Source organism: Somniosus microcephalus, chromosome 2 (genome assembly GCF_052327205.1).
Source record: "Somniosus microcephalus isolate GS21.2 chromosome 2, FLI_Smic_1.0, whole genome shotgun sequence".
Lineage (NCBI taxonomy): Eukaryota > Metazoa > Chordata > Chondrichthyes > Squaliformes > Somniosidae > Somniosus > Somniosus microcephalus.
Genome location: NC_140988.1, coordinates 70,133,918 through 70,158,003, shown reverse-complemented (window position 1 = coordinate 70,158,003; position 24,086 = coordinate 70,133,918). Strand labels below are relative to the sequence as shown.

The following is a 24,086-nucleotide window of genomic DNA, read 5'->3' as shown; positions in this document are numbered from 1 at the left end:
GCATTCGATAAGGTGCCACATAAAAGGGTGTTACACAAGATAAGGGCACACGGGGTTGGGGTAATGGAAAGAAAACAGAGTAGGGATAAACGGATCATTTTCAGATTGGCAGGCTGTAACTAATGGGGTGCTGCATATTAATTACTTAAATGAAGGGACCAAGTGCAATGTATCCAAGTTTTCTGATGATACAAAGCTAGGTGGGAAAGTAAGATGTGAGGAGGACGCAAAGAGCCTGCAAAGGGATATAGACAGGGTAAGTGAATGGGCAATAAGGTGGCAGATGGAGAATAATGTGGGGAAATGTGACGTTATTCACTTAGATAGGAAGAATAGGAAAGCAGAATATTTTTTAAATGGTGAGAAACTATTAAATGTTGGTGTTCAGTGAGTTTTAGGTGTCCTAGTACAAGAAACACTGAGTTAGCATGCAGATACAGCAAGCAATTAGGAAGGCAAATAGCATGTTGGCCTCTATTGCAAGGGGGTTGGAGTACAAGAGTAAGGAAGCTTTGTACAGGGCTTTAGTAAGACCGCACCTGGAGTAGTGTGAACAGTTTTGGTCTCTTTATCTAAGGAATGATATGCTTGCCTTAGAGGTGGTGTAACTAAGGTTCACTAGATTGATTACTGGGATGACAGCGTTGTCCTATGAAGAGAGATTGAGTAGATTGGGACTATACTCTCTGGAGCTTATTAAGATGAGAGGTGATCTCATTGAACCATATCAGATTCTGAGGGGAATTGACAGGGTAGATGCTGAGAGGTTGTTTGCCCTGGCTGGAGAGTCTAAAACTAGGGGCATAGTCTCAGGATACGGGGCTGGCCTTTTAAGACTGAGATGAGGAGGAATTTCTTCACTCAGAGGGTTGTGAATCTTTGGAATGATGCTCAGTGTATTCAAGGCTGAGATCGATAGATTTTTGGACTCTAGAGGAAGCAAGGGATATTGAGATTGGGCGGGAAAGTGGAGTTGAAGTCGAAGATCAGCCATGATCTTATTGAATGGTGGAGCAGGCTCAAGGGGCCGTATGGCCTACTCCCACTCCTAATTATTATGTTCTTATTAATAGGTTAGACCCAGGAAAAGGAGTAGGCCTGCAATATGGAGGTTGTATGATAGCGTAAAGCTATATTCAACCAAAATAAATGTAGTTATTTATCCTTCATCATTCAATTATTGGGAGCCCAGATAACAAAATAACATAAGAACACAATCTCATGCTAACTTTTAGCTGACATTGAGGCATTTCACTCCCAAAACCTAAATATAAAAGAATCTAGGCAACTAGTAGATCATAAAGACTGAAAAATCAGGATAATCAAGGTGCCAGTTGCCCTTTGTACAATGAAGTCAATTTTCAGAAGGTCCACTCCAAATGCGCTCTGTTTTCTTGTCAAAAGAGTAGAGTCCCTGGAAATGTATCCTAATAGTTCATAGAAAGTAAGGTCAAACGGTAAAATTGCAATATGGGCTGTGGCTATAGTAAATTAAAGGTCAGTCTTGTTCTTGTCAGATAAGATGGTACGTAGCTCCCATTAGCTGAAGTTGATACAAAGAAGGTACAAGTAAAATTGAATGGCTCTCAATAATTAGAAGACCAGTTTATAGCCCAAAAGACTCATAGCTGTTAAAGGACTATTGACTGCCTGGATTGATTTGCATCAAAAGCAGACAGATGAGAGTTTTGAATCAATACAGTACCAAAAGGCAAATTGATCTCCTTTTGCTGCTGACAAGGGCCAGGGTTCTGCTGAATTATTCTTTACAAAGTGCCTTCTGTCATTTGATTAAAAGTTCATTATTTTTCTATTTATTCAAAAAACAGTTAAGAACCCTTTTTATAGTTATTTACAACCTGCTAACAAAATGCACACAATGTTGAAGGTTTCAGTTTTGTTGAATTCAGTTTCATTGCCAGGAACAGCAATTAAATCAGCCAATCATGACTTAGCTATAATAATGATTTATTTTGAATGCTTCTCAAGCAGCTCTTAAGCCTATTATAACTGTTATAAATGACAAAAAGTTAATGAATCCAGTGGAGTGCACAATACTTTTGCAAAATGGCAGAGTGGCAAGGTCCTAAAGTCTGTTACATGGACAGTCCTAATGTATTGTGCAATCAAAAATAGTAGAACTTGGGAAAGAGGGCTCCTCAAAAAGACAGGGGGCTTATGTGGGTGCAGTCAATGGCGCCCTATATCATGGGGAATCCCGCTATCCTGGCAAAGCCACGTGCATGCTCGTCCTACTTCTCTCTGGTGATGGGGAAGGAAATGTAGTCCCTTCTCCTACTGTAGAGAGCTTCTGTGACCTCCTGGATGCAGTGATAGACGGCGAACGGCAAGATGTTAGCTATGTCTCCTATTGCAGACTGGAAGGATATGCGGGCGAAGAAATTGAGGGCGACGATGACCTTGACTGCCATGAGAGAGCCGTGGTCGCCCTGATCTGAGGCTGGAGGTGGTAGAGTTCAGTGACCACCTCCTTGGTGAAGAAGAGCCTTCTAAGACACTGCTCTTCGCTTAATTGAAGGTAGGAGAAGTGCTCTCGGAATACCCTCAGAGGGTAAGTCCTCCTACTGAGAGCCCTGATGGCCCTCCTCCTCCCTCTGGCCACATGTTCCAGTCTTTCTTGCTGCCGTCGCTCCCTCTGCCATAGATCCTGGAGGTCGACTGCTATTACAGCGCCCATTAATATAACCAAGTGTAGCAGTTTGATATTTTTAAGAATAAATGTAGCTACATTTTAGTTGCCACAACACCCCTGATACTAAATAACGTTGAAATTACAGAATGAGACTGTTGCACTATGTGAAACTGACAAGAAAGCACTGAAACTCCAATAACCTACAGCTGTGACTCATTACTGATGATCCCTTTAAATAACGTCCCTGTTGCTTCACGCCAGCTCTCCCTGTCGCTGTTTCCTCCAGGCGCTAAGGTAGGTGGTGACAATCAATTTTGCAGATTGGGCAGTCAGTGAGCATTGCACACTGACAGACATCACGATCCACCTGCCATTGAGGCTCCCGGCAATAACTGTTAGCGGCGGCGCTGCGGGATTTGGCGTGCGGCATTGGATTTGCCTCACCCCGATGATAATGCTGTAGCGCCGCATTAGCGCCATCTGCTGGCACTAATGGGAGATACAAAGGTACCAAATTTTTCCCCCAGGGGGCCATGGAGATATGAAATAGACATGTCAACTTGGTATCCACAACCTGGGGGAGCTGGTAAAAGGTCTGGAAAAAGTTGTATGATTTCCGAAACAACAAAAAACTAAGGGGGACTCTTGGGGGGCTCTTGTGCATCCCCCACTTCTTTCACCCCAGCATTGGCGGCTGTGCCTTCAAGCTTCTAAGCTCTGGAATTCCCTCCCAAAACCTCTTATGCTCCCACCTCTCTCTCCTCCTTTAAGACATTGCTTAAAAGCTATCTCTTTGATCAAGCATTTGGCCACCTGTCTAATGTCTTCTTCTTTAGCTCAGTGTCAATTTTTGTCTGATTACGCTCCTGTGAAGCGCATTGAGATGTTTTACTATGTTTTACATATGTTTTACTATGTGCAAATTTTTGTTGTTGTTTAAGGACTCCTGGATTCATTTCTACTCCGCAACTGACTTTGAATTGGACATTGGTTCGTGGATACACAAAACTTTCTACAAGTCAACTTCATTCCACCACAGGGCCTCAAACTTCATCTTTGGACTGTTTCACATTGTCTCTTTGCTGTTTATGACCACAACATATCTCACCAAATCTCTGCCATACTTATATGATCTGAATTCCCTTTGTGTCCACTCACAAATGAATTATAGGTGATACTTTGGAGTCCATTACTTCTGTCTCTCTTTTTTCCTCTCACCTACCCTTCCTGTTATCTGGCCATGCCACCTTTCATTTCACTCTTCTCAAATACTTTGTCCCCTCCCACTTCTTATCCCAACCTATCACTATTCTTTTGCCTTTCTACTTTCCTGTCTTTATCTCAGGCTTGGATTCCCTCTTGAATAAGCCTATGGCTATCCTTTGTGTTTCATTGGTATTCTCTAAAGGGCCCATTGAGGCACCCGCCACTTCCTCCTTACAAGCTGCAACTCTAACTGCCCTATCTCCTTCTCTTGCCAACCTTCCAATTCAGTGTATCTTCTGGAACTAACCACCAAGCTCCTTCCCATCCTGTTCGCCAAACTGTGTTAACACCACTGTGTCAGCCAATGGGTTGCAGGCAGGGTGGGACTTACAGCAAACAATCTATTTTACAGCAAAGTCTATCTACTCAGCAAACGTCAAAGCAAACATAGTCTATTTACTCAGCACACAAGAGTCTATTTAAACAGCACACTACAGCATAGAGTCTACTGAGTCTATTTTAAAAGAGTCTTTACTAACTAGAGGAAACTGAACTCATGACCGAAATTACAGCAACTTCCCCCAATAAAAGCAAGGTGATTTCTCCAGCAAGATGCAGTGAATAGAGGATAGTTCACAGAATCACAGAAACCTCACAGTACAGATAGAGGCCATTTCGGCCCATCGAGCCTGCACCGACACATATCCCACCCGATCCCCGTAACCCCTACACCAACACATATCCCACCCTATCCCCGTAACCCCACGTATTTAATCCCCCTAACACTAAGGGTCAATTTTTTTTTTTTTTTTATCATGGCCAATCAACCTAACCCCGCACATCTTTGGACTTACATACAAATTATGTGCGTAAAATCAATCCCAGTCACTTGCACTAGTGTGTGATTGACAGGGCAATTATTCAATCATCTCCAATTTGGACGGGAATAGTGATGTTATTATATGCAGCCTCTATTCATCCCACCTACTACTGCCCTCTTCAACACTGCAGAACAACAATCACAGTCCCTCTTTGCATTTTCTTCCAGTATGTCCATTCACTTGAAAGGTCCTTGCCATCCACAACCTTATTGTAGATCAGGGGTTCTCAACCTTTTTGCTTCTGAATGTTATAAAAATTCCACAGACCCCCTGAAGTATTTTTCTGTACAGAAATTAGTATTTGGCTTCACCTACCGTCCAAGGAGAATGACCAGGGTCAATCGTGCAGCCATACTCGAATGCTATTCAAAATTGACCTCCCAGTCTTAAATTGTTCATGGTTAGGAACATGTTGAGTATATTGCATTTTCAGGGTTTATTAGAATGACCTCTGTGAAATGGATATTGTAATACCCTAACAAGAGAGCAATAGTGGTCGGGGATTCTATCGTAAGGGGAACAGATAGGCGTTTCTGTGGCCGTAGACGTGACTTCAGGATGGTTTGTTGCCTCCCTGGTGCCAGGGTCAAGGATGTCACTGAACGGCTGCAGGGCATTCTGAAGGGGGAGGGGGAGCAGTCAGAGGTCGTGGTTCACATTGGGACCAATGACATGGGTAGGAAGAGGGATGAGGTCCTGCAGCAAGAATTTAGGGAGCTAGGTAGCAGATTAAAGAGCAGGATCTCAAAGGTTGTAATCTCTGGATTACTCCCGGTGCCACGTGCTAGTGAGTATAGGAATAGGAGGATAGAGCAGATGAATGCATGGCTAAAGAGTTGGTGCAGGAGGGAGGGCTTTAGTTTCCTGGATCACTGGGCCTGCTTCTGGGGAAGGTGGGACTTGTACAAGTCGGACGGGTTGCACCTGAACCAGAGCGGGACAAATATCCTTGCGGGGAGGTTTGCTAGCACTATTCGGGAGGGTTTCAACTAAAATGGCAGGGGGTTCGGAACCTGAGCAGGGAGACAGAGGAAAGGGAAACAGGGATAAAAGCAAAAGATAGGAAGGAGAAAAAGAAAAGTGGCAGTCAGAGAAATCAACGGTTTAAATCAAACGTGGCCACAGTAAATAATAATTCTAATAGGTCTAAGAGCGTTAAAAAAACAAGCCTGAAGGCTTTGTGTCTTAATGCGAGGAGCATTTGTAATAAGGTGGACGAATTGGCTGCGCAAATAGAGGTAAACGAATATGATTTGGTTGGGATTACGGAAACGTGGCTCAAGGATGGCCAAGACTGGGAACTCAACATCCAGGGGTATTCGATATTCAGGAAAGATAGGCAAAAAGGAAAGGGAGTTGGGGTAGCATTACTGGTTAAAGAAGGGATTAATACAATTGTAATGAAGGATATTAGCTCTGATGATGTGGATCATTCATCTGATTTCCAGCCAAAAAAAATGTTTTTTGTCTGTTTTTTTGTTTTTCATACAGACCCCAGCATCTGCAATATTTGACCCCTTGTGACCCCACCTCATTGTTCTTTGATGTAATGTTTCCCTGACTGACCTGTTTGGACACCATTCACACCTTTGACTATCTCTCTGCCGAGGTGTGACAAATGGCAGTTGGAAAGGTTACCTGTAAACACAGAAATCACAGAAACCCCACAGTGCAGATAGAGGCCATTTCAGCCCATCGAGCCTGCACCGACACATATCCCACCCGATCCCTGTAACCCCTACACCAACACATATCCCACCCTATCCCTGTAACCCCATGTATTTAACCCCCTAACACTAAGGGTCAATTTATCATAGCCAATCAACCTAACCCACACATCTTTGGACTGTGGGAGGAAACCGGAGCACCCGGAGAAAACCCACGCAAACACGGGGAGAATGTGCAAACTCCACACAGACAGTCGCCCGAGGCCGGATTCGAACCCGGGTCTCTGGCGCTGTGAGACAACAGTGCTAACCACTATGCCACCATGCTGACATGATTCTCTGACTATATAAGCTGTGTCTTTATGCATTTCTCCACTTCACCTGAAGAAGGAGCAGCGCTCCGAAAGCTTGTGATTTCAAATAAAGCTGTTGGACTATAACCTGGTGTTGTGTGATTTCTTACATTTGTCCAAACAGTAAGGCGGAGGTTGGGGATGGCATTAAAAGGGAAATTAAAGAAGCGTGCAATAAGGGCACAGCAGTCATCATGGGTGACTTTAATCTACATATAGATTGGGCCAACCAAATTAGTAACAATACTGTGGAGGAGGAATTCCTGGAGTGTTTACGGGATGGTTTCCTGGACTAATATGTCGAGGAACCAACCAGAAATCAGGCCATCTTAGACTGGGTATTATGTAAGGAGAAAGGATTAATTAGCAATCTTGTTGTACGAGGCCTCTTGGGTCGGAGCGATCATAATATGATCGAATTCTTCATTAAGATGGAGAATGAAGTAGTTGACTCAGAGACTGGGGTCCTCAATTTAAATTTGTTCATCCCAGTTTGGCATAAAAATAAAACAAAAAAGGTGATTCAACCGTGGCTAACACGGGAAATTAGGGATAGCATAAGATCCAAGGAGAGGACATATAAATTGGCCAGAAAAAGCAATAATCCTGAGGATTGGGAGCAGTTTAGGATTCAACAAAGGAGGACAAATGGATTAATTAAGAAAGGGAAAATAGAATATGAGAGTAAGCTAGCAGGGAACATAAAAACTGAATGTAAAAGCTTTTATAGATATGTGAAGAGAAAAAGATTGGTGAAGTCAAGCGTAGGTCCCTTGCAGTCAGAATCAGGGGAATTTATAATGGGAAACAGAGAGGTGGCCGACCAACTAAATTCATACTTTGGTTCTGTCTTCACAAAGGAGGACACAAATAACCTCCCAGAGATGCCGGGGAACATAGGGTCTGATGAAAGGGTGGAACTGAAAGAAATCAGTATCTGTAGGGAAATGGTGTTAGGAAAATTGATGGGACTGAAGGCCGATAAATCCCCAGGGCCTGATAATCTACATCCCAGGGTACTTAAGGAAGTGGCCCTAGAAATAGTAGATGCATTGCTGGTCATCTTCCAGAACTCGATAGACTCTGGAACAGTACCCATGGATTGGAAGGTAGCTAATGTTACCCCACTATTCAAAAAAGGTGGTAGAGAAAAAGCGGGGAATTATAGACCGGTAAGCCTGACATCGGTAGTGGGGAAAATGCTAGAGTCTATTATAAAAGATGTAATAGCAGAGCACTTGGAAAGCAGTAACAGGATCGGACAAAGTCAACATGGATTTACAAATGCTTGACTAATCTACTGGAATTTTTTGAGGATGTAACTGGTAAAATAGATAAGGGAGAACCAGTGGATGTGGTGTAGTTGGACTTTGAGAAGGCTTTCGATAAGGTCCCTCATAAGAGATTAGCATGCAAAATTAAGGCACATGGGATTGGGGGCAAGGTATTGACTTGGATAGAGAACTGGTTGGCGGACAGAAAGCAAAGAGTTGGAATAAACGGGTCGTTTTCCGAGTGGCAGGCAGTGACTAGTGGGGTACCGCAAGGATCGGTCCTAGGACCCCAGCTGTTCACAATATATATTAATGATCTGGACGAGGGAATTGGATGTAATATCTCCAAATTTGCAAATGACACAAAGCTGGGTGGGAGGGTAAGCTGTGAGGAGGATGTCGTGAAACTCCAGTACGATTTGGACAGGTTGGGTGATTGGGCGGAAACATGGCAAATGCACTATAATGTGGATAAATGTGAGGTTATCCACTTTGGTGGCAAAAACAGGAAGGCAGATTATTATTTGAATGGCAATAGATTGGGAGAAGGGGAAGTGCAAAGAGACCTGGGTGTTCTTGTGCACCAGTCGCTGAAGGTAAGCATGCAGGTGCAGCAGGCGGTTAAGAAGGCAAATGGTATGTTGGCCTTCGTAGCAAGAGGGTTTGAGTGCAGGAACAAGGATGTCTTGCTACAATTGTACAGGGCCTTGGTGAGACCACACCTTGAGTATTGTGTGCAGTTTTGGTCGCCTTACCTGAGGAAGGACGTTCTTGCCATGGAGGGAGTGCAGTGAAGATTCACCAGGCTGATACCTGGGATGGCAGGAATGACGTATGAGGAGAGATTGTGTCGATTGGGCTTATACTCACTGGAGTTTAGAAGATTGAGAGGGGATCTCATCGAAACCTATAAAATTCTGTCAGGCCTGGACAGACTAGGTGCAGGAAGGATGTTCCTGATGGCTGGGGAGTCCAGAACCAGGGGTCATGGTCTAAGGATAAGGGGTAAGCCATTTAGGGCTGAAATGAGGAGGAATTTCTTCACCCAGAGAGTGGTGAACCTGAGGAATTCTCTGCCACAGAGGGCGGTGGAGGCCAGTTCATTAAATATATTCAAGAAAGAGTTGGATATATTTCTTAAGGCTAAAGGGATCAAGGGATATGGGGAGAAGGCAGGGACCGGGTACTGAATTTGGATGATCAGCCATGATCTCATTGAATGGCGGAGCAGGCTCGAGGGGCCGAATGGCCTACTCCTGCTCCTATCTTCTATGTTTCTATGAGACAAATGTTACAGTAAGCAGACTAGATATGCTGGAGGAAGCATGCCCAACTTCTCACAATTTAACTGGTTTTACATAATAATGGGAGCACATTCTTGTGGGGGTTTAAACTCAATTACAACCAGAGTCACTGGAACACTGCAGATTATGGCAACATTTTGTGTATTTTCTATCAGTCCCTGTTGAGAAAGTGTTGCTAATCTTTTCCCTTCTCCCAGTTCACGGAGGCATGATTTTTGTTTATTTGTTTATGGGATTGGACGTCGCTGGCAAGACCAGCATTTATTGCCCATCCCTAATTGCCCTCGAGAAGGTGGTGGTGAGCCACCTTCTTGAACCGCTGCAGTCCGTGTGGTGAAGGTACTCCCACAATGCTGTTAGGGAGGGAGTTCCAGGATTTTGACCCAGCGATGATGATGGATCGGCGATATACTTCTAAGTCAGGATGGTGTGACTTGGAGGGGAACTTGGAGGTGGTGGTGTTCCCATGCGCCTGCTGCCCTTGTCCTTCTAGGTGGAAGAGGTTGTGGGTTTGGGAGGTGTTGCCGAAGAAGCCTTGGCGAATTGCTGGCATCTTGTAGATGGTACACACTGCAGCCACGGTACGCCAGTGGTGGATGGAGTGACTGTTTAAGGTGGTGGATGGGGTGCCAATCAAGCGGGCTGCTTTGTCCTGGATGGTGTCAAGCTTCTTGAGTGTTTTTGGAGCTGCATTCATCCATCACACTCCTTACTTGTGCCTTGTAGATGGTGGAAAGGCTTTGGGGAGTCAGGAGGTGAGACACTCGCCGCAGAATACCTAGCTTCTGACCTGCTCTTGTTGCCACAGTATTTATGTGTCTGGTCCAGTTAAGTTTCTGGTCAATGGTGAGCCCCAGGATGTTGATGGTGGGGGATTCGGCAATGGTAATGCCGTTGAATGTCACGGGGCGGTGGTTAGACTCTCGCTTGTTGGCACTTGTGTAGCGCGAATGTTACTTGCAACCTATCAGCCCAAGCCTGAATGTCATCCAGGTCGTGTTGCACGAAGGCATGGACTGCTTCATTATCTGAGTTGTGCATGGCACTGAACACTGTGCAGTCATCAGCAAACATCCCCATTTCTGACCTTATGTTGAAGGGAAGGTCACTGTTGAAGCAGCTGAAGATGGTTGGGCCTAGAACATTGCCCTGAGGAACTCCTGCAGCGATGTCCTGGGGCTGTGATGATTGACCTTCAACCACAACAATCATCTTCCTTTGTGTGAGGTATGACTCCAGCCAGTGGAGAATTTTCCCCCCAATTCCCATTGACTTCAGTTTTACTAGGGCTCCTTGATGCCACACTCGGTCAAATGCTGCCTTGATGTCAAGCGCAGTCACTCTCACTTCACCTCTGGAATTCAGTTCCTATGTCCATGTTTGGACCAAGGCTGTAATGAGGTTGGGAGCCGAGTGGTCTTGGTAGAACCCAAACTGGGCATCAGTGAGCAGGTTATTGGTGAGTAAATGTCACTTGATAACACTGTCGATGACACCTTCCATCACTTTGCTGATGACTGAGAGTAGACTGATGGGGCAGTAATTGGCCGGATTGGATTTGTCCTGCTTTTTGTGGACAGGACATACCTGGACAGTTTTCCACATTGTCGGGTAGATGCCAGTGTTGTAGCTGTACTGGAACAGCTTGGCTAGAGGCACAGCTAGTTCTGGAGTGCACAAAGGAAGATGGTTGTGGTTGCTGGTGGTCAATCATCTCAGCCCCAGCACATCGCTGCAGGAGTTCCTCAGGGCAGTGTCCTAGGCCCAACCATCTTGAGCTGCTTCATCAATGACCTTCCCTCCATCATAAGGTCAGAAGTGGGATGTTTGTTGATGATTGCACAGTGTTCAGTGCCATTCGCAACTCACCAGATAATGAAGCAGTCCATGTCCGCATGCAGCAAAACCTGGACAACATTCAGGCTTGGGCTGATAAGTGGCAAGTAACAGTTATGCCACTCAAGTACCAGGCAATGACCATCTCCAACAAGAAAGTCTAACCACCTCCCCACAACATTCAATGGCATTACCATCGCCGAATCCCTCACCATCAACATTCTGGGGGTCACCATTGACCAGAAACTTAATTGGACCAGCCTCATAAATACTGTGGCTGCAACAGCAGGTCAGAGGCTGGATATTTTGCAGTGAGTGCCTCACCTCCTGACTCCCCAACGCCTTTCCACCATCTACAAGGCACAAGTCAGGAGTGTGATGGAATACTCTCCATTTGCCTGGATGAGTACAGCTCCAACAACACTCAAGAAGCTTAACGCCATCCAGGACAAAGCAGCCCGCTTGATTGGCACCCCATCCACCACTTTCAACATACACTCCCTCCACCACCAGCCTGGCCTTGCCACTCATGATACTCGTCTCCCCTGCTGATGCGTGCAGCCAATGAAGGTAGCGCTGTCTGCACCCAGCAATCATGGAAAACAGCAGGCAGCACCAATTTAGCGTGCTGTCTGCAACACAATGAACGGGCGCAGGTTAATCACATACTGCAATCCTCACGCCCGCTTTCAGGGTTATCCAATTTAACCCTCATGATGTCTCGTCAATGAATTCAAGTTACCTGTCTTGTGACTAACAAAAAGAGGGAATAAAGGGATACGGGGACAAGTGGTTATGAGAAGAGGAGAGCAGTGGGATTATTTGTGCATCGCTGTAGTACAATGTAAGTAGGTTACAGATATAGGGACAGGCGAGGCTGCAGGGGATTTTAATATAAGGATGGTAACTATAGAAATTTGAGGCTTTGGTGGATCAGGTGTAGGTCAGCAAGCACAGGGTGATGGGTGAATGGGACTTGGTGCGAGTTAGGATACGGGCAGCAGAGTTTTGGATGAGCTCAAGTTTATGGAGGGTGGAAGATGGGAGGCCGGCCAGGAGAGGATTGGAATAGTTGAGTCTGGAGGTAACAAAAGCATGGATGAGAGTTTCAGCAGCAGGTGGCTGAGGCAGGGGCAGAGATGAGCGATATTACAAAGATGGAAGTAGGCAGTCTTGGTGATGGAGAGGATATAGGGTCAGAAGCTCAGAAGCGGGGTCCGAATGCAATCGCTTTGATCCGCCCCATGTTTAATTGGAGGATTTTTCTGCTTATCCATTACTGGATGTCGGGCAAGCAGCATGACAGTACCGAGTCAGTGGAGGGATTCAAGAGAGGTGGTGATGTAATAGAGCTGGCTGTCGTCAGCGTACATGTGGAACCTGATGTTGTGATTTTTTTTTTCACCGAAACCCCACAGTGCAGATAGAGGCCATTTCGGCCCATCGAGCCTGCACCGACACATATCCCACCCGATCCACTGTAACCCCTACACCAACACATATCCCACCCTATCCCCGTAACCCCACGCATTTAATCCCCCTAACACTAAGGGTCAATTTATCATAGCCAATCAACCTAACCCACACATCTTTGGACTGTGGGAGGAAACCGGAGCACCCGGAGAAAACCCACGCAAACACAGGGAGAATGTGCAAACTCCACACAGACAGTCGCCCGGGGCCGGATTCGAACCCGGGTCTCTGGCGCTGTGAGGCAACAGTGCTAACCACTATGCCACCGTGATTTTGGATGATGTTGCTGAGGGGCAGCATGTAGATGAGAAATAGGAGGGGGCCAAGGATAGACCCTTGATCCTTGGGGGACACTAGAGGTAATGGTGAGGGAGCCAGAAGAGAAGCCGTTGCAGGAGATTATCTGGCTATGACTGGATAGATAAGATTGGAATAACAACAGAAAATGCTGGAAATACTCAGCAGGCCAGGCAGCATCCGTGGAGAGAGAGACATCTGGCCTGCTGAGTATTTCCAGCATTTTCTGTTGTTATTTCAGATTTCCAGCATCCGCAGTATTTTGCTATTGTATTAGATAAGATTGGAACCAGGCGACGGCAGTCCTACTGAGATGGACATTGAAGGAGACACATTGGAGCCGGATGGTGTGGTCAACTGTGTCAAAGGCTGCAGACAGGTGGATAGTGCACCAATCACGTGACTTTGATTAGGGCAGTTTCAGTGCTGTGGCAGGGGCAGAAACCTGATTGTGAGTAAAAGATTGCTTCTGCTCTTTATCCTAACTCTCTTACATTTAATCTTGTATCTATGTCCCCTTGTTCTAGACCCTTCATTAATGGAAACAGTCTGATTCTATCTACTCTGTCCCATACCTTCATAATTTTAATCACCTCTATTGCCCTCGATCTTTTTTGCTTCTCCCAGGAAATTACAGGTTTGATGGACCAGCGGGTCTTTTCCTGCCCATCAATTTTGTATGTTCATATGTTCTCTGTTTTAACAAAAACAAATGTAATTTTTCAAGTCTTTCTTCCTATTTGTGTTTCCTCATACCAGGCACTATCCCAGTGAATGTGTGCTGCGCACTCTATTTTGTCTCAACACCCTTCCTGTAGTGTGGAGCCCAAAAATGTACCACCTCACATTTACTGAAGCAGAATTCCATCTGCCATTTTTTTGCACATTCAACCATCTTATCTATATCCCCTTGTAGATTCTTTGGCCCTCAGTATGATTTCAAATCAAATCAAATCAAATCAAATCAACTTTTATTGTTATTGTTAGTGCGCAAGTGCAGTACAACGAAATGTAGGCTTGCGGCTCCCGAGAGTGTACAATTTGGATTAGGACACTTAAACATTTCAACATACATTTGTACATATATATTAGCATAAATATGACCATAATAAAGTGAATAAAGTGCATCGGCAGATGTGCAGGCTTTAGTGTTTATTTGTGGAGTTCAGTAGGATGACAGCCCTGGGAAAGAAGCTGTTCCTAAATCTGGTCGTACGGGTGCGAATGCATCTGTAGCGTCTTCCAGATGGTAGGAGGGCGAACAGACTGTGGCTGGGGTGGGTAGGGTCTTTGATGATGGTCCGTGCCCTCCGTAGGCAGCGTTTCTGATATATATGTTCTATGGTCGGTAGCCGGGTGCCGGTAATGCGTTGGGCAGTTTTGACTACCCGCTGCAGGGCTTTCCGGTCATGGGAGCTACAGCCGCCGTACCATACCGTGATACAGTTTGTCAGGATGCTCTCTATAGTGCAGCGGTAGAAGTTAGAGAGGATCGGGGGTGACAGATTACATCCCTTCAGCCTCCTCAAGAAATATAGGCGCTGCTGGGCCTTCTTCACCAGAGAGGAGGCCATGACTCCTAGTTTAGTATCATTTAGTATCATTGGCAAATATGGACATCACTCCTCTAGCCTGATATCTAAATCAGTGAATGAACATGGTCCCAGAACGTAAACCCGTGAGAGCTGCAAACCACTCTGAGAAACCGCTCTTAATACCAACTCTCTGTTTCCTTCCTTGTAACCAGTTTTTAATCCAATTTACCATCCTTCCTCTAATTTCATATCCATTAATCTTCTCCTGAAATCGCCTTCTTGGTACCATAGTATCCTGAAAGTCCAGGTACACCACATCCACTGCATTTCTCTGATTCACCATATCTGTCACCTCCTCAAAGAACAAAGAGCAATATCAAAGGCTATAGAAAGCAAGCAGAAGAGTGGGATTACGCCAGGTGGCTAATTTGCAGAAATAGGCCAGCGTAGACTTCAGGGGCTGAATGACCCATTTCTATGCTATTACATTTGCCAGCTGAAACTAATAGATTAGAAAGCATGGCAGACAGATTTAATATGACACCCTATATAATTAATGTGTGACAGCCTATATGCAAATGTAAGAAGTCACACAACACCAGGTTATAGTCCAACAGCTTTATCTGAAATCACAAGCTTTCGGAGCGCTGCTCCTTCGTCAGGTGAAGTCACCTGACGAAGGAGCAGCGCTCCGAAAGCTTGTGATTTCAAATAAAGCTGTTGGACTATAACCTGGTGTTGTGTGACTTCTTACATTTGTCCACCCCAGTCCAACTCCGGCATCTCCACACCAAGCCTATATGCAGACAGTTAAATTATATATAGATAAATTGATTATTGTATAGGTGCGAAACTGACAGTAGTTCCAAAGAATGTATCTTAGAATATTGTCAATGTTTCTACTTATAGGCATGCAAGATTCTCAAAATTAACAGATCCCCAAAACAAAGGATAACCCTATTAAAATGACTTTGGACCCTCGCTAAAAACTTCAGGAGTGATAAAAGGGCATTTTGGGCCTAGCAAGGAGTCTCAAGGTCAGAAATCAGACTTGGCATTTTAAAAAGGACATGTTCAGGCATGTTTTGGGAAAAAGGCTGCAACAAAGAATTTGGGATCTACCTATGTGTAGCCAGTTTTGAGTATTCGAGGTAATCAAACTGTCTGGGGGAACTGGAAAGCGTAACTCAGCCCCCATCAAGAGATTTACATGCTAACAATAGATCCATGGAAGAACAGCCTCACAGAACCCATCCAAGTCATGCATAAACCAAATTGCTTAGCCAACCTACAAAGAATCTCAGGCCCCACAGGAAATTCAAAAGCTTGAGGACAATTCACTACAATTAGATAAGAGCTCAACAGCTCAGTAAAACCATCCTGAAACTACTTCCCACATTTTTAAACTACTCCAACAACTCAGGAAGCCATCTCGAAACCGCTTAAACAATTTACACAACTTACACAATGAGCCCGCCAAAATCTAACAAAAGACTTGAACAGATTTGGCACGCAGATTAGCAGGCCTCGTTTTGTATAATTGGGGCCCTGTTTTAACAGTTAAACAGTACAGGAACACCACACAGGAAACAGCAACAGTTACAAGTTCAAGGAGAGTCATCGCCGAGCAACATCGAGGTCGAGGAGCAAACATCTCGAAGCAGTTCTCTCTCTCTCGAAGAAGTAACACACCAACGGACACCTTGCGGCACCAAGGGCCCCATGAAACAACCAACCGAATATTACCCACAGCCAACCGGGTAATATTGGGCCACCGCGACCAACGAAAGAAAACCAACTCGGAAGAAAACCGAAGATTCCGCAAGTCTTTTCCACTCTACAATCTCTCCTGACTTACCCCCGGGTAAAATTTTATCCAAAAGACTCTAGGCCCTATTTCTAGCCAAAGAAAATTGGGTACTCAACCGATAGGTCTAATACACACCCTACCGCATCAGCGGACTCGCGAAGACTGACCAGCTACGCTGGTGAAGTCCTCTACCGCGTCCGGGGTACGGCAGGCCCCAACTGACACAGCTAGTGAACCCCGAAATCGTGAACCAGCTCAACTGTCAAGAAGTCGTTTTGGTGAGCATTATTCTTGGTCCTTCAGAGCCTAACCTAGCTAGTAAGGTGGGATTGGGAGGGGTGAGAAATGTGTTTACTGTAACTTTTCCCTCGTGTGTTTCCCCATTTTATTAGAGTGTTATTATTGTGTTGTATTTTCTTTCTCAAATAAAGATCAAAGTTCTTGCACCAAGTTCAGTTGTTTGCTGCAATTTTATCACAACCCCCAAATAAGTCCAAGGTCTAGAACCAAGAGAGTGGGAGCGATTCGAACCGCTCATAAGTCAGAGGTGAAGCTGACCCCCAAAACACCACCCCTTACAGGCAGCAGAGTTAAGACAGTTTAAGGATACACCGATATTAAAAATGTCTATTTTCACTTTGAATATAGATGTTAGAAAATGCTAATCTGCAGCTGTACCAACACATATAAAGCCGTATTCCTATCTGTGGTTAGCTGTTGATGAGGTACAGCAAAGCTCATGTGAATGAGTAAATTTTGCCATAAAATGACTGTAAATTGTATAAACAGTTCCTGCATGAACATGATATATTTTCATTACCTGTTACTTATTGATTTTGCAGATGATTCTACCGTTAGACTCTTGCTCCCATTCTGTATCATCTTCACTTGGTCTTTTGCCTGTCATGTACAACAGTAAACAGTTTTACTCATAAAGCAGCTTTATTTATGTACTATGGAATAAACATAAATGCATGAATATAAGGAGATATGACATCAAATGGACATTAGACTTAAATAATGATTTGAATTATCTGTTGCTTAGTCAAGCATAAAATGAAAAAAAATAGATATTGTAACTGTAAACTCTCAGATTCTAGATAGAGCAGTCTTCCTTTATCAAATACTAGCTGGAGTGCCCGGTGGTGCCGAGGGTTTTTTGAGGGCATATAAATGAGTTTGTCTGTCTGTCTGTCTGTGTGGGAAGGAGAGAGAGAGAGAGAGGGAAAGAGAAGAGAAGAGAGGAGAGGAGAGAGAGGGAGGAGGAGAGAGAGAGAAGAGGGAGGAGAGAGAGAGGAGGGAAGGAGAGAGAGAGGGAAGGAGAGAGAGACAGAGAGAGAGAGGGAAGGGGAGAGAGAGAGAGAGGGAAGGAGAGAGAGAGAGAGTGAAGGAGAGAGAGAGAGAGAGGGAAGGAGAGAGAGAGAGAGGGAAGGAGAGAGAGAGAGAGAGAGAAGGAGAGAGTGAGGGAAGGAGATAGACAAGAGAGGAAGACACCCCGAGGAAGGGGCTGGACTCAGAGCCCGGCGGGTGAAGAAGGGCCGCCATTTTGTGAGGTCGGCGGGAAGTTTGAATTGCGGCGGCCGAAGAAAGGAAGGCGAGCTCTCCCTCCCTCTCCCACCCCTTCACACTTTCCCTCCCCTCACCCTGTCTCTCTCCCTCCCCCTCTCTCTCCCTGCCCCTCTCCCTCTCCCTCTCTCTCCTGCCCCTCTCTCTCCCTCCCTCACCCTCTCTCTCTCCCTCCCCCTCTCTCTCCCTGCTGCTCTCTCTCTCCCCTCTCTCTCTCCCCCCTCTCTCTCCCTGCCCCTCTCTCTCCTGCCCCTCTCTCTCTCCCTCCCTCCCGCTCTCTCTCTCTCTCCCTCCCTCCCTCTCCCTCCGACTCACCTCGGTACCAGAACGGAGTCAGTCCGACACCGGGAGGCCGGGTGCCCATCGCTCAGAAGCGAGCCCGGGGTTCCTCATGTTTAACCAGGCGGGCCTTTGGACCCGGTTGGCCGGGCGGCAGTCGGAGGCCTTTCGCTCCGGAATCCCGTGTCCGAGAGCCCGGCGGGTGAAGAAGGGCGGCCGCCATTTTGTGAGGTTGGCGGGAGAGAGAGAGAGGGGGGGGGGAAGGAGAGAGAGAGAGAAGGGGGGGAAGGAGAGAGCCGCCGCTCCTCCGGTCAATGTGTTGCGGGCTGACCCCTGATGAGCGCCCGATCCGCTGAGCCGGAGCCCTCGCCACTGCTCCCCTGTTCGCTGTCTCTTGGGCCGCGTGGTTCTCTGTTTTCCCGCGCAGCCGGCCAGAGAGAAGAAAAACAAAAGAGATGAAGAGAGACGCGACTGAGTGAACGATCTAATTTAAAGCAGCCTCTCCTCCCCCGCTAAAAGGTGAGAGCCGGAGGGAGATTTTGCGGGTGAAGAAGGGCAGCCGCCAGCGCTTCAGGCCCGGCTGGTCTTTAATGGCCGCCACTCACCTCAGCTCAGCTCCCGCTCAGCAGTTTGAAGGATTAGGCCCCGCCCACAAACGCCATGAAACGCCCCCCAATTGGTCAACCATCACGTCACTCAACGCTAATGAGTGGTAGGATTGGTCAACCACTAATGAGCGGATTTTTGAAAGTTTTTTGTATACTGTCTGAACAATTTTTGTCTGACCAAAAAGTAAATACGCCTATGACACTCCCCTGATCATCAGCTTTCTTTTGATATAACATATGTGTAGGTACGCTCTATAACTTTTGAGTGTATAGCGGACAGACAGACAGACAGACAGCAGACAGACAGACAGACATACATACATACAGACAGACGGACAGATCCTTTTATATATATAATAATATATAAAGTTGCATAACATTTTTTTTCAATGTTTGGCTGTGGGGAGCAGTGAGGGGGTCACTGATCATTCAGAGGGAGCAGTGAGGGGGGGGTGACATGAATCTTGTCCTTCATGTGGAAATGACTTATGAAATAATACTGGGCGGCCTGCTGGTGACGCTGTCCAGGGAGAGTATAAATACTCGGGCATGGGCCCAGCTTGCTCGGAACATTCTTTAACAGGAACTAGTGAAGGACACAACCAGACTTCCATGTTGTAAAACAATTGATTAAAGCTTTGTTTAACGCTTAGACCAAGTGCCTAGTAGTTTTCTTACGTCAATTTAATCAACTGAAACTTGCCCCACGCTCCGAGTGATTTTGGGAACAGATGGCTACGACTCAAACGTTAGAAGGGAACCAGACGTAATAATCAATCCATCATGGAGAAACTACTCAGACCCGCCCGTCTTGACCTGGACCCGAATTCACCTACAACTGCTAAGGTATGGAAACACTGGTATCATACCTTCGGCAACTTCCTCAGGGCTTGTGGTGAGAATGTTCCTGATAAGTTACAAATGCTTGCCAATTATGTATCTCCTCATGTGTTTGACTATATCGAAGACTGTGTAGACTATGACTCCGCTATCCAAATACTGCAGCAACTATATGTTAAGGACCCAAACAAAATTTTTGCTTGGCACTTACTGGCCATAACTCGACAACAACCCGGGGTATCACTTGACGAATTCCTTCAAAAGCTTTGCAGGCTCAGCAAAGACTGTAATCTCAAAGCTGTCTCAGCTGAGCAGTACCAGGAGGAATTATTTTGTGATTCTTTTATTAATGGAATTGCGTCTCCCTTCATACGGCAGTGTCTGTTGGAGAATAGAACCCTCGAGTTACAAGCTGCCTATCTTGTACCACGTGCACGGACTGCTGCTATCACTTTTAGTGACTCCTCCGATAAGCCTCAGGCAGAAGCCCTCACTGATGACGACGACCCTACCCTAGTGGCATTTTGGCAATCTAAAAAGAAGTGTTTCTTCTGTGGAGGTGCATTTCACTATAGGAAATTTTGTCCTGCCTGTAATGCAATCATTGCAGTAAGAAAGGTCACTTTTTTAAAGTATGTCAGTCAAGAGCCTCTTCTAGGGTTACAGCTGCCAAGTATAAAACTGCTCCTTCCCCAAGAGCCACTACTAATGTTACAGCTGTCATCTATAAAACTGCTCCTCCCCCAAGAGCTACTACTAATGTTACAGCTGTCAAGTATAAAACTGCCCCTCCTCCCATCACAGCCATTTTTCCCCAAAGCCTGTCCCATGCAGCCATGAAGGTTTCAGTAAATGGACACATTTTGAGTGCACTAATCGACTCATGTAGCTCAGACAGCTTCATCAGTGAGCAGGCTGTCAGTAAGTTAAAACTGCGTATCTACCCCTCGGACAGGGAAATTGCAATGGCTCTGACGACACTGGCCACCAACTCTTCCGGCTTTTGTCTGGCCGACCTTATTTTCAATGGCTGCACTTATTTTTCCACCCGGCTTGGGGTGCACAAAAACCTATGCAGTGATGTGCTCCTGGGACAGGATTTCCAGAAACAACACAAAAGACTCACTTTCGAGTTTGGAGGGTCAAAGCCGGAGCTTACTATTTCCAAAGTACCATTTTGTGCGCTTTCGGCTGTTTCGCTCGACAAGCCCTCCTTGTTTGCCAATCTTTTCCCCCGATGTAAGCCCATAGTCACTAAATCACAACGTTTCAGCCAAGATGATCGATCCTTTATCGAGGCAGAAATCTCTCACCTTCTAGCTGACGGTATCATTGAGCCATGTTTAGCTTCCTGGCGGGCTCAAGTCGTCGTTGTTAAAAATCCTCTGAAGCAACACAAGAAATGTCTTTGCATCGATTACTTGCAAACTATTAACCAGTATACCGACCTGGATGCCTACCAACTACCACGCATCGATGACATGGTCAATAACCTTGCCAACTACAGGGTATTTTCAACTTCTGACTTAAAGAGCGCATATCATCAAGTACCGTTAAAGGACCCTGACAAGAAGTATACGGCCATTGAGGCCAACGGTCGGCTTTACCAGTTTTGTCGCCTTCCGTTTGGAGTCACCAATGGGGTGGCCGTCTTTCAACGGGCAATGGACAGCCTAGTCAAACAGGAGAACTTAACGGACACTTTTCCATATCTGGATTATATCACCATTGCTGGTCATGACCAGAAGGAGCACAATGCCAACCTCCAGAAATTTCTTGATGTTCTCCGTCATCACAACTTAACCTTAAATGAGTCCAAATCAGTGAAATCAGTACCATCAGTCAACATCTTTGGCTACTGGGTAGGCAATGGTGTCATCAAACGGGACCCAGAGCGACTTTGTCCGCTTCAGGAGCTCCCTCCTCCTACGAATCTTGGCTCTCTTCGTCGGGCCCTCGGCATGTTCGCCTATTATGCGAAGTGGATACCCCACTTTGCCGACAAGATCCAGTCACTGCTTCACGCGAAGTAATTTCTGTTGGAGGCAACGGCTATTTCAGCTTTCGACCTCCTCAAGCAACATCGATGAAAATCTCCCTTTTGTGGTCGAGTGCAATGCATCAGAGGTGGCGATCTCAGCTACCTTGAATCAAGGTGGTTGACCCGTTGCATTTCTGTCCAGAACTTTGCAGGGTAGCGAGCTCCATTATCCTCCTGTCAAGAAGGAGGCTACGGCTATCATCGAAGCAGTATGTAAATGGAGTCATTTTCTCGCTCGTCACCATTTCACGCTTATAACTGATCAGCGCTCCGTGGCCTTTATGCTGGATAACCGGAAATGCACTAAGGTCAAGAATAACAAGATACAGCTCTGGAGAATGGAATTGGCCGCCTTTGGCTACACCATACATTATCGACCCGGCAAAGATAATGTGGCCCCAGATACCCTCACGCGGGCATTCTGCTCTTCCATGTCAACTTCGACTCTTGCGGATCTTCATACTGACTTATACCATCCTGGCGTTACCCATATGTTACACTTTGTGCGATCTAAAAATCTCCCATTTTCTACGGAAGACATGAAAAGAACATGCTCCACTTGTAGAATTTGCGCGGAATTAAAATCACAATTCTTCCATCCGTCGGATGGCTCGCTCATACACGCTACACAGCCTATGCAGCGACTCAGCATTGACTTTAAAGGGCCACTGCCTTCTTCAACGCGAACACCTACTTGCTTACTATCGTGGACGAAAATTCACACTTTCCCTTTGCTTTCCCCTGTCCCAATATGCTTACTTCCACAGTGATCAAATGCCTCGATCAGGTCTTTTCCCTTTGCGGTATGGCCAATTTCATCCACTCTGGTCGGGGTCCCTCCTTCATGTCAAGCAAACTCAAAAGTTATCTTTCCCAACGGGGAATCGGCACAAGCAAAACGACACCGTATCATCCTATTGGAAACGGACAGGTTGAAAGATACAACGCTATCATTTGGAATGCTGTTTGTCTTGCACTGAGGTCACACAACCTATCAGACCAGCAGTGGGAAACTATGCTCCCTGACGCGTTGCATCCATCAGGTCTCTCCTTTCTACATCCACCAATGTTACTCCTCACGAACGGTTCTTCGGGTTCCATCGTCGCTCCACTCATGGGACGTCCCTATCATCATGGTTGGTAGCTCCTGGCCCCGTGCTGATCCGAAGATTCATCCGATCCTCCGAGAGCGATCCCCTCGTCGACGAAGTGGAACTAACGGATGTCAATCCTACATATGTCTACGTGCGTTACCCTGATGGCCGGGAGTCCACAGTTTCACTTCGGGATCTGGTTCCCTGCCCAACCGGTCCCACGGACCCAATCGATAGAGGGATCCGTGTCAACGACGCCGATACTCTGTGCTCCTCCGAGGACGACGACGATACTCTGCGCTCCTCCGAGGATTGACGCCCTACCCGGGAAATCAAGGGATCTGCCAGCTACTCCACCGGATCAACCTGGGGAACAGAGCGCTCCACACAGGATGACCACCCGAAGCCAGGACGCCGGTCAATCAATGACTACTGAACAGGATGAAGCCAGCTATGCGCCTGTGGGGGCCCGCACCCGGAGTCACGAAATCCCCAGTCCCCCTTAGGTCGATCAAGGCGACACGGGCTCTGCCAGTCCGCCGGTATGAACCAAGGGACCAGGGACCAAGACACGGTCAGAGGAGGTGTGCCTTCCAGCGTCAAATGCAGATCCAAACGACTGCGGCTATTCGTAGTCCAATTAATCCGGCAGAAGTAAGTCGCTGGACTACCAATCCATCAGGCGGGAAGAATGACATGAATCTTGTCCTTCATGTGGAAATGACTTATGAAATAATACTGTGCGGCCTGCTGGTGGCGTTGTCCAGGGAGAGTATAAATACTCGGGCATGGGCCCAGCTTACTCGGAACATTCTTCAACAGGAACTAGTGAAGGACACAACTAGACCTCCATGTTGTAAAACAGTTGATTAAAGCTTTGTTTAACGCTTAGACCAAGTGCCTAGTAGTTTTCTTATGTCAGGAGGCACTGATCATTCAGAGGGAGCAGGCAGGGGGGCACTGAACATTCAGGGGACGGTGAGTGAGGGCACTGATCATTCACGGGGAGCAGTGAGGGGGGGCACTGATCATTCAGGGGTAGCAGTGAGGGGGGGCACTGATCATTCAGGGGGAGCAGTGAGGGGGGCATTGATCATTCAGGAGTAGCAGTGAGGGGGGGCACTGATCATTCAGGGGGGCAGTGAGGGGGGGCACTGATCATTCAGGGGGAGCAGTGAGGGGGGCATTGATCATTCAGAGTGAGCAGTGAGGGGGGGGCACTGATCATTCAGAGGGAGCAGTGAGGGGGGCATTGATCATTCAGGGGGAGCAGTGATGGGGACACTGATCATTGAGGGAGCAGTGACGGGGGGGCACTGATCATGCAGGGGGAGCAGCGAGGGGGGCACTGATCATTCAGGGGGGCAGT

General features: G+C 46.5%; 1 protein-coding gene across 4 annotated transcripts in view; it reads right to left on the bottom strand.

Annotated features, from left to right (window-relative positions):
* map9 (microtubule-associated protein 9) overlaps nucleotides 1–24,086 on the bottom strand; it is a 528,899-nt gene that overhangs the window by 113,725 nt on the left and 391,088 nt on the right. For all 4 annotated transcript variants that reach the window (XM_086010251.1, XM_086010242.1, XM_086010257.1 and 1 more), the window contains one exon: nucleotides 17,110–17,189. In XM_086010251.1, coding sequence (XP_085866377.1) covers nucleotides 17,110–17,189 — 80 coding nt within the window. The remainder of the gene's footprint in view (nucleotides 1–17,109; nucleotides 17,190–24,086) is intronic.